At 41.0% G+C, this 18,927-nt stretch overlaps 1 protein-coding gene across 1 annotated transcript in view; it reads right to left on the bottom strand.

Annotated features, from left to right (window-relative positions):
- Positions 1-9,798: 9,798 nt before the first annotated feature.
- The window catches only part of BCKDHB (branched chain keto acid dehydrogenase E1 subunit beta), a 198,222-nt gene continuing 189,093 nt past the window's right edge, over positions 9,799-18,927 (bottom strand). The window contains exons 10-11 of the mRNA XM_044290010.1: positions 12,224-12,380; positions 9,799-9,997 (exon numbers count right to left, since the gene is read on the bottom strand). Of these exons, the coding sequence (XP_044145945.1) occupies positions 12,240-12,380 (141 nt within the window). The 3' untranslated portion in view covers positions 9,799-9,997; positions 12,224-12,239. The remainder of the gene's footprint in view (positions 9,998-12,223; positions 12,381-18,927) is intronic.

Raw genomic sequence — 18,927 nt, 5'->3', positions numbered from 1 at the left:
CTCTAGTATGTATATTTATACATACCTCTCTGTGCTTCATAAATTAATTTTCCCCTATTTCTTTCCACTAGGTTTTTCGTGGCATCCTCAAACAGTTCAGTGTTTTTTCATAAGATTTTCTCCTAGTGGCAGCATCAAACTTTTCAATCAGTGCTTTTTCATAATAATTTTTTTACATCAGATCAATTTGTCCCTAATTTTTATCCACAAGGTTTTTGGTGGTAGCCTAACAACTGTTCAATTATTTATATTGCCCAGTAGCATACTAGTCTTTCTCTCTCATCACAAACAAATTTGGGCTTGTGAGACTATTAACTTTATGGGTGTGACGAATACCGTACCATGACTGATGTCGGACGTCAACTACATAGAGCCGGAGAGATACGTTATGGTCATTGATTACCAAAGCGTGACGTTACACCCTCCTGGAGGAACGGGTAAGGTCAGTCTTGGTACAGTTTTCACAGATTCCTTCTGTCCACATGAGCACAGAGAGGCAACAAGCTGAGAGAGCCTTTTCACTGCCCCAGTGAAACAGCACGTTCTCAGCCCAGAAAGACTAACACAAGTTCCTTGTGTGATATAAGCCCGGTCCACTAACGGGATAATATAGGGTAAGAAACCAACTAAATTATATATTTAATCGCCTTAAGGGCTCACTAGACAATACACTATACACACAAGCATATATACAGTGGTCTGAGGTTACAAATACAGGTGGTATGGTACAAACAGGATTAAACAGAGCAAAAGTCTGTTTACCAGATGGATGAGTACTTTTGGGTTGTGATGAGTCCTTTGCTGTAGTCACATGGAGGGCAGTGATGTCAGCAGGTCCCTCTAAACACATGGCACGATGTGACCCACCTTCAGAGAAAAGACACGCCCGCTTGCTGGCACAAGCCTTTTAACCTGTAGCCGGCTACTCGTCTCTCGGCATCTCAGAGGGGTCCACCCCCCTCTGCTGGGCTGGCAGCACATGAGACACAAAACAATGAATTTCATAGTTTTTTTTTGTTAAAAACCCAACCTCTGCAGTGCATAAATTATGCCTCTCATAGCACACCCCCAGTATAAATAATGTGCCACTTTTTGCCCCCAGTAATTATAATCTAGATTTGGCGTGGCTGATATACTTGGTCATTAGAATGAACAGCCGGACACATGTTTGCAAACGTCGACTGATGTATTAACAAGTGAAGCGCTTTACTAAAGGTACCTAACAGCGGAAACCTGTAACCGGCATCATTATAAGAACAGGCACGTAGCCAACTTACTCCCAGGGACTGGGGCTTCAGATATCCAGAGACACGTGGGACGCCCAAGAAACATAACTGACAGTGCAACAAGCTGAGACACCGGGACTGCGAATATCCAACAGTATGATACAGTAACACATCGCTACAAAGTAGCAGAGGAATATAGATCCGCTACACGACTTTAGCGAAGGATTCCTACATTGAATAAAGCCGTAGGTAAGCTTACCTTTCAGCCATTCCACGTGGGACGCCAGGAATAAAAGTTGAAGCGTGAGTACCATCTGTCTATATTTAAGGCAGACCAAATATCTTGAGTAGCGATTGTCTATTGAAAAATACTAAACTTTCAGAGAAATACATCGATATTACAATCAAAGTGATACCTTGTATAGGTTTTCTCTATTGTTTCTATCCACATGAGATACAATGTTTGAACAAAAAGACTGATACCTTGTGATGACTAGTCTTAAGATTGATACTGTTGCACAGTTGGGAATATACGAACTCTATTGCATCTCATACAGGAAGACTCAGACTCCATTTAAGTGCCTTTTTTGCTGATCACATGCATCACTGCATCAAGGTGTTTTTTCAACATAAGATTTACCAGGCTGCTTGAATACCGCAATTATCTGGACCTACTCTATCCTCAGAGTTCTCTGGATATTTTGTTGATATTCGGGATTTTATCCCGCATTTTAGTCCAGATAGGAAGAAGCAATCTTCTACTTCCTAACTTACACTTATTTTTATTTTATCTTTTATATATATATATATATATATATATAATAAAATGTAAAATAAATATATGATGTCCTTTGGAAATACCATGTTTTGGTAGGGTTTTTCCATTCAGCATCTACATATGTATTATTGTGTTACTGCCTATATTCAAATGTCATTGATCAACCTGATATCTATGTGATCCCATTTATCTATCTAGTGCCCATCCATTTTCATAATTTTCAGTAATTATAATCGCCTTCAGTTGTGCCACAGTATAATGGCTTCCAGATGTGCCTCCAAATATATAATGTCTTTGCCTTCCCCCCCAACCCCACTAGTGCCCACATTTAAAAACAATGATATTAATAAAATACCTCATCCACTTGCACACGATGGAACGCTCACTCCTCACTGGAGGCAGCAGGACCTGCCATTCCAGCGTGATCATGTGACGTTATTACGCTGGGAGTGTAGATCTTGTTGCCTCAAGTGAGGAGTGAGTATTAAGGCACATGCAAGTGGATAAGGTGTATATTAATCTTTTTATTTTAGGCACCTTTTTCACTGTATACCTATTTTTAATTACTATTAAAAAGGTGCACTCCTGTCTAAATGGCATTAATTTCAATGGGGTTCATCAGGCTGTGAAAAAAGCCAAAAATAGAACATGTCCTATTTGTGGATGGGCACTATTTAAAAACGGCCATGTTTTTCTCTGTCTTGAAATGTTATTCCATTTTCTGCATCTCCCCTTAACTGGTGTAAAATTGCAACACTGCAACAATTTTAGAATTTTTTTAAAAAGTGTCAGTTGATAAATCGGGTTTTAAACCATGGCCACAAATGAACGTAACTGTATGTCCAGATTACATGTAACTTAGTTACATCTGAACTGTTAGACATGCAGACATGTGCAAAAGGGATAAACTTCCAGAAGGTCAACAGTAGCATTCCACCAATCTGGGTTTTATGGCCAGAAAGAAACTTCTCCTCAGTAAAAAAATAAAATAAAAAATAAAATAAAAAAAAACAAACAAAAAACACACACATGGAAGCCTGCCCGGAGTTTGCAACAAAAAAAAAAGCACATAAATGACTTTCAGACTGTGAGAAACAAGATTTTCTGGTCTGATGAAACAAAGATTGAACTTTTTGGCCTCAATTCTAAGCATCATATTTGGTGGAAACCAAGCACTGCCTAATATTATTCCTACGGTGAAGCATGGTGGAGGCAGCATCATGCTATGGGGGTGTTTTATTGTAACTGGGACAGGGGGACTGGTCAGATTTGAGGGAAAGCTGAATGGAGCAAAGTACAGAGATATTCTTAATGAAAACCTGATCGGAGTGTGCTGGACTTCAGACTGGGCTGAAGGTTTACCTCCCAACAGGACAATGACCCTAAGAACACAGCCAAGCCTCTGTGAATGTCCTTGAGTGGCCCAGCCAGCGCCCTGACTTGAAAAACTCTGGTGAGACCTCAAAGTGGCTGTCCATCGATGGTCCCCATCCATCCTGACACAGCTTAAGAGGATCTGCAGAGAAGAATAGCAGTAAATCCCCTAATCCAGTTGTGCAAACCTTGTGGCATCAAACCCAAGCAGACTGGAGGCTGTAATCACTGCCAAAGGTGACTGAGTAAAGGGTCTGAATATTTAAGTCAATGCAAGATTTTAGTTTTTCCTTTTCAATAAATTAGCAAAGATTTTGAACATTCTGTTTTTACTTTGTCATTATGAGGCATTGAATACAGAATGATTGGGAAAAATGAACATTTTTATTTTAGCACAAAACATCAACATAAAAAAAATTGAATTAAGTGAAAGGTTCTAAAGATTTTCCAGATGCATTGTATCTTGTTTAATGTCCTCTTTACATGTAATTTTTTAGAGATGCATTATAAGTCCAGAAGAATCAAAGTGTTACTTTTATTTTTTGATCCAGAAGGAATAAATACTATTTTCTGCAATCAATGTTTGGAAATGCTGTAACATTTATTTTATATTGGATTATTCTCACCAGACACAGGCTAGATGACTTTCATACAAAGTTTCTGTCTCTGTAAACCTTTACTGGATAAATGGTCAAAAAACAATGGAAAGCAAGGTTCAAAGTTTCCAAACATTAAATAATGCACTTGGAGAGAAAGAATCCTTGATCCAGATTTTGAATTGGCAGTTCTGTGTTAACGAGGTCTTCAGCAGAGAAGAATTTAGGAAATCTGATTCTGACTTTAGAATGAGTCACCAGTGTGCCCAGGCAGTGAGAAAAGAATGCACAATGCTCAATCTGAATAGCTAGAGGTATAACCTGTAGAAAAGGGGATATTGTGAGCCCTTTGTAGTCAATCCATCTGAAATAATGTCCAGTTTTTTAAACTTTATGAACAAAAATACATTGGCAAAATACAACAGGACCAAATATGGGCTACAAAAATAATGGAGGGTCTTGAGTAGGAATTAGCAAAGCAATTCTAAATTAATAGGATTTGCAGGTTTAGATTCAGTACACTAGTGAGGGAAACAAGGCAAGGGTAGATAAAGATGGAGGATCACATGATTCTGGCCAGAGTGCTCATAATGCCTTGCAGTCAGCCAGCTAATCGAGAGGGAGGATACTGTCCTAGCGATATGCCCCATTGTCTCAGATGGGAATACCCCTTTAAGGACAGTGCTCTCTCTTGGCTTTCTTCTTTTTTCTCTAGGTGCTCTTTCAGTGTATTGTTTGCTGGCTCTACTTCTTGTCCTCTGTTTTTGGGGTTTCTCAGGGTCAGTACTAAGTAGTCTGCTCTTTTCTCTTTACACTGCCCTTATTGGACAAACTATCAGCAGATTTACTAATGACATCCAGCTATATACATCTTATGACATCACCTCTGCTCTACTAGAAAACATGAGTGATTATCTGTCCACTGTCTCTATCATGTCCTCTATATGAAATCAAATTTGTAAAAAAACAAAACTTCTTGTGCCTTATTCATCTACTAACCTACCTAAACCTGATATTTCTATCTCAATGTATAGTACTCCTATGCATCATGCTCACTGGGGCTTGATTCAGATATTTTTACACCCTCCTTATTCAATCACTTGGCTGTTCATTCCACATGGACCTCAAACCCGCCTTTTTACTGTTAGAACAACGAGCTCTCCCATTCTCGCTTTGATTACTGTAACTCATTATTAATTGGTCTCCTCCTCACTAAAATATCCCCTCTCCAATCTATACTGAATGCAGGAGCTAGGCTCATTTATTTGTCCAACCACTGCACCAATGCCCCATCTCTGTGCCAGTTACTGCACTTACAGCATATGATTCAATTTAAACTTCTCACTCTCACCAACAAAGCTCTTCACATCTCCTTCCTCATCTTTGCCTACCTCCCTACACATGCTCTCTTTTCTGCCCATGATTTACGATGAACATTCTCTATAATCTGAACCTCTAACTCCCGCCTCTAAGACATCTCCAAAGCTGTACTAGTTCTCTGGAATGCGCACCCCCAGACTTAATCAGGTTAATTACCAATTTCCAGTTTTAGATATGCTCTAAAAACATCTCTCTTTAGGGTGGCCTATTACATCCGCTAATCTAACTCTTGTTCATTCAACCCCCACTTCAAATATTTTCCTAAGATCCTCTCAATCAACAGTATCCACCACACACCAGAAGCGTTACACACACCATCTGGTGACTGGCTCATGCAGAGTATATGTACTCCTCTATTAAGATGGTCAAACCATTGAACAAAACAAGACGTTTTACCATTTTTGCCTCCTCTACTTCTGCATAGATTATAAACTTTTGCAAGAAGGCTCTCACGCCTCTTGTTTTAATTGTTGATTAGTTTGTTACTCTGTAATGTCTGATTTTGTTTGTGCATGTACCCTCTGGTTGTAAATTGCTGTGGAAAATGTTGGCACTATATAAAGATTATTGGTAAAATGCAAAAGTAAGGCAACAGCAGAAGTAGATCCCTAACATAAAAAAGACACAGATCTTTTCATATATACTTCTCTCTGTAGGTTCTACTCCAAGTTTTGGCTTATAGATACAGAATCAAAATACTGACCAAGATACTGCTATGTGAAAGTGGTCTTACAGAACTTTTTGAACCAGTTGCCTTTTTGAAATAAAAGGACTGATGTAGGCTATCAACATAGGTTAAGCGAAAGCTTTAAACATCTCTAACATAAAGAGAGGAATAGATCAGCTATTTACTGTACCTCCGTTTTTTTTTTTTACAAAAGCAGTGAGGAATTGGATAAGTTCCATTGGTAGTTAAGAACCAGAGTTTGGGTAACTCTAGAGGATATGTCAAATTTGCTAGACGTTGTAGAGTTTCCTGTAAGTTAAAGACTATTTCTTCTGACATTTGGCAAAGAAAAACAAGTAGTTATATAAATCATAACTGTTCTGAATTGTACAATATAAGTAACATAATAAACCTGTGACAATCCTCCCTATTCAAGATGAAGTCTAAATTAAATTTAAAAGTTCAGCAGCCTTGGCAGGAAGTTTAATACCAACATATTTAACAATCGCTGTGGTATTCATATGCATAATTCTGTTTTAGTATATTTTTGTTTTTAATGGTAGCATTTAAGCTTGGAATTCACCTTAGAACAGAAGTCTCCAAATTCCAAAAGGATGTAATACATTTTCAGGAAAGACTTGTATCGGTGCTTAAAGCGGTTATCCGATATCTAAAATATCCCCCCCAATGCCCGGGCACACTTATATGGATTATACACCAGCTTCTAGGCACCCATGTTGCCTTGGATCCCTGCACGGCCGCGGCTGCATCTCCCCATTGCTTGGATCAAAACATTCAGCGATGAGAGAGAGCAGCCAATAGCAGGACGCGAAGGTGACCAACCTCAAGGGGGGACATTTTACGTATCGGATAACCTCTTTAAAAGCCAAAATCATGCCATCCACATAATATAGACAGATTTTGTGAGTGTCAGAGTAAAATTTAATGCTATACACCAAGTTGTCTTACATGATACACTCATTTCATATTCTGAAAATTAACTTCATTTGACTAGCTCAGTCTAAAATGGCGAACACAGACTTTACTATATCAAGCTGTTGCGTGTCACAACACAACAGCTAAAAATGCATTGCTACCTGGTATTCCTAAATTGAGTTAATGCTGATATATCGATTGGAAGTAGATGTTTAGATCTGATAAAGGAACATGGAAATGTAACATCACAAATGGCCTAAGTGCAGAAGATTAGAAAACTTGAAAATATAGTAATGCGATGGCGAAGCAGTTGGTGCTGACGGTTGCTTTCCTTTTTCATGATTTATATGGGGGAGTCCAACATATGGGTTATTGAATTCAGACCTCTGAGAAAATAAGAGCAATGCCATTACAATGTTAGAAACCTTATCCAAGGAAAGTATTAAAATGTCTTGTAATTTGACTAGTCGACAGAAAGTTCACTTTCTAGGGTGTAGACATGCAACTCATATGTTTTGAATGGCATCTGACTTGAAAGGACTCAAAAAGGTGGAGTTAATTTTCTTTTAGTGAACGTTCCAACTTCAAGACCTTCATTTATATGACACTGATATAAATGCAGGCACACTTTTATATTATAAATGTATAACGAAAATAATGACTAAGCTACATATCTGCAAGGTAGCAAATGGCTATATATTTACCTATTACCCCATGCTTGTCTATATCATCATGGAAGTTATTTACCAAATGCAATGCAATCTGCATGCAGTATGTTATAGAGCTGGAGGATATGAGAAAATTTAAACATTTTTATGGGAAAAGATTCAGAAAAACATGTAATCTATAAATTTAAATAGCTGCTCTTTCTATACTTGACCACTCCCATGTACAGAGCCCAACACCTACCTCTGTATAGACACACTTCTATGTATGAAGAATTCTATCATTCACAGATAAATTATTGGGGTAATTTATCAAACTGGCGTAAAGTAGAACTGGTTTTGTTGCCCATAGCAACAAATCAGATTCCACCTTTCATTTTCCAAAGGAGCTGTCATAAATGAAAGGCAGAATCTGATTGGTTGCTATGGGCAACTAAGCCAGTTCTACTTTACACCAGTTTTATAAATGACCCTATGTGAATTTGCTCAGCATCTCCTGCTTTATCTTTTAAGGAAAACTCCACTTTTGCCAGCATAAGTACAACATTCTACTGCTTAACCCCTAAAGGACAAGGTCTAGTTTGAGCCTTATAATGCAGTAATTTTCTCTTTGGTTTTTCAACAGTCCAAAAGCCATAACAGTTGTATTCTTCCATAGAATTGGCCATATGAGGGCGTTTTTTTTGGTGGGATGAGCTTTAGTTTATTATTGGAGCCATTTTGGGGTACATGTTATTTTTTTCTTTTTGTTTTACATTATTCTCTGTGTGGTTTCATCCCCCTTGATATCTGAACCAACCGGCAGCAGAAATAGTTGTTATCCCTAAGTCGGCTGTAGGATGAAGGTCCGAGCTTGTCCTGCTCCTGAAGCTCACAGTCCTCTCTTCCCTGCAGACACAAATGGTGAATTGTGAGCTTCAGGAACGGGACAAGCTCGGACCTTCATCCTACAGCCGACTTAGGGATAACAACTGTTTCTGCTGCCGGTTGGTTCAGAGATCGAGGGGGATGAAACTAGAGACTGGAAAAGGGATTCTGTGTGAACTGACCTCTACTAAAAGCACCTTCAGCGCGGACCCAAACTTTATTTTTATATGCTATTATTATAGGGAGAACCGACCTACTCCCTGATTATCAGACTGCATCTTTTGATTATTTTTAGGAACCGCACACAAAACGCTCTGTTTAGTAGTCTGTGTGGTGCACGTGAGTGAGGGGTGCAGCCATCTCCCAAGGGGTCGGGTCAGTATTTTATAATGATTGTATGCATTTTGGCAACGTGCATTTAGTATACCTTTGTAGTATGGTTGGATGCCCATGGGCACTGCAAATAGTAATGTAACTCTGCACACTTTACCTGACCTCAGGGTTTGGATCTTTAGCTGATTTGTTGTTCCATATGCTGCTTAAATGTCTTTTATTGTGTTTAATCTTTTAATCATGTTAAATTAAAGATGATATTATAATTGATGCGTAATTCAGGTCTTCCTGCATTATTCACACACAATAGAAGAAAATGGTGCAAGTTCTAACTGCTTACTACGAGGTACTACTAGGGTGCAGAAAGAGATTTGGAGACCTTTGGGGTGTTTTTTTTTTTATTGTAATTTGCTTCCAAAATACAAAACTAAGCAACTTTTTGAATAATCTTAATGAAAGGTTCCTGAAGTTGTATTTCTGTAGAAGTTTTGCAACTAAAGTACATAGTTGGCTATGATAATGCTTCTGACATACTGTAGATGATGAGAGTAACTATGTGCCGGCAACTGCTATCGGTTCAGAGCGGACATCATCTATCTGCTTGGTGAAAGATTGCCCTCTGATCTACTTCTCTTAGAGTAGCACAATGCAAGATGTACCAGCAGATGTGCAGAACTCTGCTTACTTATGAGTCATTTTGGCATAGAACGGTGCATTGTGGCAACTCAGATGAGATACTTTTTGTAGACTGCAGATAAAGTTCATACAGATTCCAATGAAGCACTGCCAGAATTTTTATTTGCACTTTCAGTGTTAAAAAACCAAAGAAATGACACATAGATCAAAATGAGCAAGTTAAAGAAAAGTGTTTACACAGTTACTGAACAGGTCATGTAGATGTCAATAGAGTAAATGATGTGTATGTAAGTTAGTCTTTTTTTTCATGCCCCGAAATAAAATGACATCCTGACAACTATTAAATAAGTAATGTAGTTTATTCTTCTGAATATCCCTTAGTGGAGTGAGTGGCACATAACACAAAGTGTTTGGTGGTGAATAATCCATTTCATGTTATGTCGGAAAGTCTAGTCTTTTTCAGGCACCGGAAATTCACTGCATTCAGGGCTGCGGTACTCTATGGACTCCAGAACATTACTCGGTCCTTTACCAACAATCTGCAAAAGAGAGAACCACTGAATGACAACATGTTCTATTACATACTTAAGTACTTTTTAACTACAATGATTACAGATTTTTCCAACTTGTGTACTCAAACACAAAGTCTATGGGGAGAAAAAAAAAAGTACAATTATTACTATGCCTATTACAATGTTTTACAGCAGCTAGGATTCAAAGCCTGGCCAGCAAGATGATATTGTTCATTCACTAAAAGCAACATCATCAATTTGGTCATCATTAATAAGTTAAACTTTCTACATGACATTTGTAAGATTTATCAAAACTGGTGCAAAGAGAAACTAGCTTACTTGCCCACAGCAACCAGATTACACTTTTCATTTTTCAGAACTCCTTTGGAAAATGAAAGTATTAATCTGACTGGTTGCTATGGGCAACTAAGTGATGAGGAAATTTATCAGAACTGGTGCGAGGGAAAACAGACTTAGTTACCCATAGCAACCAGTTAGATTGAGCCTTTCATTTTCCAAAGGAGTTCTGAATAATGAAAAGTGTAATCTGGTTGCTATGGGCAACTAAACCAGTTTCTCTTTGCACCAGTTTTGATAAATCTCCATCTAAGTCAAGCCATCACTTGTCTCTATACAGTGGAGGTGATCACTGCATTTAAATTCAGCTCTTTACCTCAACTGAGGAACAGGCCATTATCAGGAAGGAATGGTCCCCTCCTGATAATTGCCTGCTCCATCTGCGTATGTAAACTTCTAGGAGAAATAACAAAGAAATGTTACAACAGAGTCATAAGAATAGCTGCTCCAGTCATTACAAGGGGGGTGCAAGTAGTTACTACAACAGACATGTCAGGAGAAGTGACAGGTCTTCTTTAAAGGGGTTCTCCAGGCTTTTAATATTGATGACCTATCCTCAGGATAAGACATTAATATCAGATAGGTGTGTTTCTGACACCGATCAGCTGTATGAAGGGAAGGTGCCCACAGTAATAAACGTGCCATCTCTTTCTGCTCGCTGCTTTGCCATAGCAGCAGCAAGAGAGACAGGAGACAGCATGTGCGCACCGTCTCTTCATGCAGCCAATCTGCGAGGGTGCTGGGTGTTGCCCCCCCCGCCGATCCAATATTGATGACCTATCCTGAGGATAGGTCATCAATATTAAAGGCACCGAGAACCCCTTTAAAGGGGTTATCCAATAATATAAACTGCCCCTCCATATGTTGGGCCCCTCACAGGGAATATACTTACCCCGCGACACTCCTAGTCCCCGCACTTCCGCTATTTCTTCTCCCCGTGCGCCGATGAAAACAATCCATAGTCGTGGGGGAGCAGCCAATGGCAGGCGGGGACAGGGATGAGCCTCCCTAGCATCGCGGGTGACGCTAGGGAGGCTCGTTCCCGTCCTTGCCTGCCATTGGCTGCTACCCCCAAAACCCCTTTCACCTCCCGACACTGGATGTTTTCATCGGCGCACGGGGAGAAGCAGCAGCGACGATGCGGGGACCAGGAGGGGTGCAGGAAGCGGGGTAAGTATATTCCCTGTGAGGGGCCTGGCATATGGGGGGCAGTTTATGGTATTGGATAGGGACTATACTAGAAAATAAACTAGATTGCATTGTTATTTTGCTCTTAGTACTTTATCTGCACTAGATTTGGTCCAATTCTGATTATTCACATCTTCTCAACAATTCAATCCCTTCTGGGAGCGATATTACTGACTGGTCCGCAAGTGACAAGACATTATTTAATTATTTAAAATTTATTGTATCAAGTAAGAAAAATTTTGTTTAATACATTTGACTGCCAAAAGCATATATTACCCTCTTTCTTCCCTGTTTTTACTTTTCCCAATATGACTAAATATCAGTTTTTCTATGATAACTTGCTACTGCTCGGTTCTTCCTGCAGAAGCTTCACATAAATTTAAAGCAAGTGGGGGAAGGATATATGGACACTAGTACTTATATCATTATTTTGTGAAGGCAGAAATGAAAAGCAATTCCTGTGTTTTCTAAAATCTATATATGGATTTAAATTTCCGTTACAAAAAAAATTAAGAATTATTGCAGTATCATTCAGCTGTGGTCCCAACTTTTCCATCCTCCCTTCCTGTTCTTAATATTTATTTGTTTATCATGACGTAGGCTGGGAAGCCATCTGGGTAAAAGCATATGAAAATCTCATCTTGCTAAAAAAAATAAGAAAAGATTTGTACTGAAGACATCGGCGGGAAAACAACAGTAAATACTTACAAGTGTATTGCTTTACTCAGTAGTTGATCATTTTTCGCAGAGCATCAAAACATTTCCATTTATCAGGGATACAGAAAGGTTCAAATATGTGAGGAAACGGCGTGTCATATCCGCACACTCTTGCGATTGGAGCTTCGAGATTCAAGAAGCACTCCTCCTGCAGGTGAATTACAAGAAGACACAGCATGAATATTGACAGATATCTTATTAGCTGGGTTCACGCTATGAAGTGAAAACGCTCATGTTTGGAATTACATGAATACCGCTGATGACAATATTCATCTTCAAAACGATGCACAGCTGGAAGGGCATTTGCAGAACATTAAATTAGCAGTTTCATAATCTGACCATTTATACGAGAGAAAAACCAGCAGCAAGCCAATTAAATACAGTTATCCTCTGAGCTGTTACAATTCACTTTCCAGTTCTACTCAAACCCCACTGCAAGGTTTAGGAAAGTTATAAAAATTAGCAAATCTTTTCTGCATGTCTTTGTAAAGTCAGTTCTTTACTGTCTCAATATTTGAAATAATAAATCCAAAAAGTGTTGTACTAGGATGTAATACATAGGTAAGTGCCATAGCTTTAATAGGTACAGATCCTTGAGAAAAACAATGTAAGGCCGAATGCACACGGCCGTGAGCTGTCCGTGGAACCGCGGCCTGGATTCCTGCTGAGTGCAGGAGCGCACGGCGTCATTGGTTGCTATGACGCCGTGCGCTCCCTGCTGCCGCCACAGTACAGTAATGCACTGGTATAGATCATACCAGTGTATTACTGTATTGCACTCAGCAGGAATCCAGGCCGCGGTTCCACGGACCGCTCACGGCCGTGTGCATTCAGCCTAAGCACGGGTTCACATCAGCGTTTTCTTTTCCGTTCTGAAGAATAGGAAAAAAAGGTAATTTTTTGTGAGCATCTGTGTGCTCATTTTGGTCAGTTCCTTTAACGATCTGTTATTTTAAACAGAATAAAAAGGACTTTTCTCCCATTTAAAATAACGGATCTGACGGAACTGACCAATATGGATGCAAAACGAGCACACGGATGCTCCAAAATAAAGGATCTATTTTTTTTTCAGTTTCTTACTAGTGCCAACAATAAAAAAAATACACACCTCACCACAGGCATACTAGAAACACTCACTACACACTATGAATAGAAGCGTGATCTTGTGACATGGCAACCTGTTGGTTTTGCGCACAAGTTCAATAATTTCTTTCTGTGATTTCATTCAGTGCGTACCTTTTCCATTCAAATTGTATCCGGATTGCATGCGTTACTCATGAGCGTGAAGGAAAACTGAAGAATGACAATCTACATTTCCTAGCAACAATCAGTGAAAAACACATTACATCTGGATGCCTTCCGTTTTTCACGCAAGCCCCATTCACTTCTATGGAGCTAGAGCTTTGCTAAGTGTTCCCGGCGTGTCTTTGGGGAGGCAAGTATTGTTATTTTTTACATAGTGTCTTAATTTGTAACGGCCATTAGATGGGTGCACTCCTCTCTAAATGGTTGTTAAACGTGGTCCCACTGATTTCAATGAGATCTGTCTGGCCAAACATAGAACATGTCCTATTTTTTGACAGTTGCAATTCACTGGCCATTAATAGCCCCATAGACTGCAATGGTTCCAAAAATGGCCGTGTGACTGCACCCTTAGGGCTCGTTCACACCACCGTGCCGCCGTGTGCCCTCCGCAATTTGCGGAACGGAACAGGAGGTCCATTATAGAAATGCCTATTCTTGTCTGCAAAACTGACAGGAATAGGACAGGACTCATAATTTTTGCGGGGCCACGGAACGCATTTTTTGCAGACCCATTGAAATGAATGGTTCCATATATGGACCGTATGCAGAACGCAAAATACGTTTGTGTGAACGAGCCCTTAATCAGAGAAAATCCTCCTATTGGTAATCTTGGGTTAAAGACCTGGCAGTATCAAAAGGAGACAGAATAAAAGTTAAATACACAGTGTTATCCCCAAGCAATCCATGTATGGAGTCAGCCAGGGTGAAAGCATGGATTCCCAGACAGCAGAGCAGAGACTCCTAAGCAGTGAAGGTAAAATATCAAAACTTCAATGGGCTGGTAAAAATAATATACTAACCCTGGCCTCCTGCCTCAAATACGGCGATTTACTGGTCAGGGGGAAACCAGCGGTGGTCACTGGATCGCCCATCCTGCCAAGTGAGGTTTTGGCTACACTGCAGGTGGCTGTGCCTGTGTGCAGCTCTCAGAATTCATTTTTATGCTCAGAAATCCTTGGGCATTTCTGGAGATAGGTGGGATTTGAAGGTGGGACCCACCAGCAGACTCTGTGGATATTTCATAAATCTCTATTATTTAAATCACCCTTTAAACATCATGCTATTGTGGCACTTTGAGGAAGCAGGGATGCCGATCATGTAATAAATGATCTAGTTAATGTGAGTGCATACAATGTTAATGTTCTCATCCCGCTAGACTACTGACAGTTGGCTTAGCTCTTTCTCACATCAAGAATTGAAGCCTTATGCTCCTAACATTTGCTATAGAACAGTGTGTCCTAACAGCTGACGAACCAGATGGATCGTATAGACAAATAAACAGAGCACTTACATATTTTCCAATTTAAGAAAATAATTTGCTTAACTCCAGAACACATACACAAACAGTATAATATATAACCTTTAGTAATGTGTCTAGCAATTGGCAATACAGTAGGTTTGGAGCATTTGAAACAATTCACTGTGAAGAACGATACTAAAGTTTACGTTCCACCCTAATAACCTATCAGTGCCAAAAAGGAACGTTGATAAAATACTAAATCTTTATTTGATATCCAATTAAAACAAAACAAAGGAGAGGAAGGAATAACCCTTAATAAATCAAAAACGTGTAAAAATCCCAATCACAACTGGGGTATCACAGGAGGTACTCCATATCATAGGGTGTATGATAACTTCAAACAAAATCACAGAAATATAGTGGCAAATATGGGGGAACTGCTCAAACCCCAAACACTGTAGTGTGTTTCTCATTGGGGGAGCAGTCCCACCGCATGTGGACCGCAGAAAACAACCATCCCCAGCAAAAAATGCGTACAATGGAGTGTATGATAACTTACACAAACCCACAGCATGCACCAGCTGTGACCCTAAAGTCAGCCCCAGTTGGAATATTAAACTTCCCACAATCGATGATCATGTGCCCTCTACACTGTAGCAAACTGTAAAGTGCTTAGAATCACCATTATACTATAGCGCTCTTTAACTGGTGTATACTCAGTTGCTACTATGTGACCCCGGATCAATTGTGGGTACTGCTGGAGTATATAAGGAAACGAGCATAGAGTATGGACTTCTTTAATTGTGCATCACCAACAAGTGGCCTTGTTTGTCCGTATCCTATTTTGTAACAGCTCCTGATGAGCCGAGTGGGCGAAACGCGTAGAGCGCATGATGTCCCTGCAGCCGTTTTTGTAAAATAAGCACTTTTTAATATGCTAATGAGCCTCTAGGTGCTATGTGGGCGTAGAATCAGCACCTAGAGGCTCCGTCTACTCACACTTTATCCCGCCCAGGTCCCCTGTTCTGCCCGCCCCGCTCCTCTTGATTGATGTCACTGTTCCCTGCATAGCAGACGAAATCCCACACCTGCGCCGTTCACTTCTGTATTCGGCGCAGGCGCAGTGAGTGAATGATGCGCTCCTGGTGCCGGATTCCTCACTGCGCCTGCGCCGACTACGTCACAGTGAGGAAGCCGGCATCAGGAGAGCGGCCTTCACTCACTGTGCCTGCGCCGAAGACAGAAGTGAACAGCGCAGGCGCGGGATTTCGTCAACGATTCGGTGGACCATGGTATCAATCAAGAGGAGCGGGGCGGGCAGAACAGGGGACCTGGGCGGGATAAAGCGTGAGTAGACGGAGCCTCTAGGTGCTGATTCTACGCCCACATAGCACCTAGAGGCTCATTAGCATATTATAAACGTGCTTATTTTACCAAAACGGCTGCAAGGAGAAAGGTAAAAAACATACTGTTATGTAGTGCTGACATTAGCACATCGCTAATGTCAGCTACATAACAGTAATTCTGGTGGTAGAAACCCTTTAAAGAAGTCCATACTCTATGCTCATTTCCTTTAATTGGATATCAAATAAAGATTTAGTATTTTATCAACGTTCATTTTTGCCAGTGATAGGTTGGAGCATTTGAAAGCCTCACTGCTATGTGAGACAAAATGTTTTATTTTGCAAATGCTTACATAACAATTAGAGAAGAACAAAAAATTATCTGATGTGAATTGTTCCAATTTGAATATGCATTAATGACTCAAAACTGACAACTTTAAGCCTAGTAGGTGAGGTCAAGTAAAATACTAAGCGAAGTCCACTGAAAAACTTTAAATTTGAATTACTAAAAGCCACTTCATATTTATATATATTTAAAGTGACACTTCTGTAACAAAGTGATTTTTTTTTATCAATATTCATAGTAAACCATTTTAAAAAAAAGAATTTGTGGCTGTTTTTCTTTTTCACTTCAGCAGTACTATACCACTGAAAATTAAATAAAAACTACTGTCCTTCTCAGGGGCGTAGCTAGAACTGACTGGGTACCACAGCAAATTTTTGTATGCCCCAAGATAAAATAACGCATCCATACAGTGACTGAATAACTGCTATACAGCGACTGGATAACGCCTCCATACAGTGACTGGATAACCAGTGCTCCAGATGGCAACCAAAACGGTCGCTAATGCGCCTTCAAATTAGCAGATGGCGACAAGACTTTTTAGTCTTGTCGCCATTTGCAACTGGACCGCCACGCTGCAGCTGAATATTGCAGCGGAGCACGGGAGCCCCATAATTCCTTGCCCCGATGCAGTCATAGGCTTCAGGCTTACAAGGCCTGAGGCCTATGTGGTAGTAAATGCCCAGAGCAGGCGGGCATGATGACGTCATCGCGCCCGCCTGTGCCGGGACGTAGAGCACTGACATGTGCACTTCTGCATTGCACCATCTCAGCCCGTACCAGCAGCAAATGAGCGACGGCAAAAGGACACAGGTAAGTAAAAGATTTTAGATTTTTCTTTAAGTGCCGTCATTGGGGGACATTACTGGCCCGAAGGGTGGCACTGTGGGACTAGTGGGTGGAAGGGGGCACTGGGGCACATAACTAGCCAGAAGGGGGCACTGGGGGACATTACTGGCAAGAAGGGGGGCATGGGGCACATAACTAGCCAGAAGGGGGCATTGGGGGACATCACTAGCCAGAAGGGTGACACTGGCAGACATAACTGGCTAGAAGGGGGGCACTGAGGATCATTACTGGCCAGAAGGGTGGCACTGGGGGACATTACTGGCCAGAAGGAGGCCACTGGAGGACAGTGTGGGGGAAAATTACTACTGTGGAGGCAGTGTGCGAGAAAATTACTGTGTGCAGGCAGTGTGGGGAATATTACTACTGTTGAGCAGTGAGGGGGGAAGTTACTACTGTGGGGGCAGTGAGGGGGGAAGTTACTATGTCAGGGGCAGTGAGGGGGGAAGTTACTATGTCAGGGGCCGTGAAGGGAAAATTACTACTGTAGGGGCAGTATGGGGGCAAATTACTATTATGGGGTGAGTGTGGAGGAAAATGATTATGTGGGTGCAGTGTGGGGGGGAAATTACTACTGTGGGGGCAGCGTAGGGGGAAATTACTATGTGGGGGCAGTGTGGGGGAAATTACTATGTGGGGGCAGTGTGGGGGAAATTACTATGTGGGGGCAGTGTGGGGGAAATTACTATGTGGGAGCAGTGTGGGAGGGGACATTACTATGTGGGAGCAGTGTGGGAGGGGACATTACTATGTGGGGGCAGTAGTGTTGGGGAAAATTACTACTGTGGGGGCAGTGTGGGGGGAAATTACTACTGTGGGGGCAGCGTAGGGGGAAATTACTATGTGGGAGCAGTGTGGGAGGGGACATTACTATGTGGGAGCAGTGTGGGAGGGGACATTACTAATGTGGGGGCAGTGTGGGGGAAATTACTACTGTGGGGGCAGTGTGGGGGGAAATTACTACTGTGGGGGCAGTGTGGGGGGAAATTACTACTGTGGGGGCACTGTGGGGGGAAATTACTACTGTGGGGGCACTGTGGGGGGAATTAATACTGTGGGGGGAATTAATATGTGTGGGCAGTGCAGGGGGGTGTAATTACTATTTGTGGGCAATGTGGGGGGAATTACTATTGTGGGGGCAGTGCAGGGGGAAATTACTATTGTGGGGACAGTGCGGGGGGGAATTACTATTGTGGGGGCAGTGCGGGGGGGAAATTACTATTGTGGGGGCAGTGTGGGGGGGGGGGAAATTACTATTGAAGAGGCACTGTAGGGGCATTTCCATTACAGGGACATATCAGGGGACATTATTTTTGGGGACACTATACAGGCATTATCACCTGGAAAGAGAAGGAGGAAAGAAAAGGTCTACATGACAGAAGATGTCACTGGATGTAAGAGGTATGTGGTTCTGTATTCTCCTATATGTAGTGCTGGCTCACTATTGTGAACTGCATGTCATCTTCTCCGCCAAGTCCTTTTTTAAATTATAATTATATGCATTTTAAATTTGGCGACTAAAAATTTCATTTGGCTCCTAAATTTTTCAATTTAGGAGCTAATGGCTCCTTGTCTGGAGCACTGAAAATGACACCATACACTGGATAACACCTTCATA

Source organism: Bufo gargarizans, chromosome 4, assembly GCF_014858855.1.
Source record: "Bufo gargarizans isolate SCDJY-AF-19 chromosome 4, ASM1485885v1, whole genome shotgun sequence".
In the NCBI taxonomy this organism is placed as follows: domain Eukaryota; kingdom Metazoa; phylum Chordata; class Amphibia; order Anura; family Bufonidae; genus Bufo; species Bufo gargarizans.
Note: the sequence above shows the minus strand (reverse complement) of the source record. Positions and strands in the feature narration are given on the sequence as shown.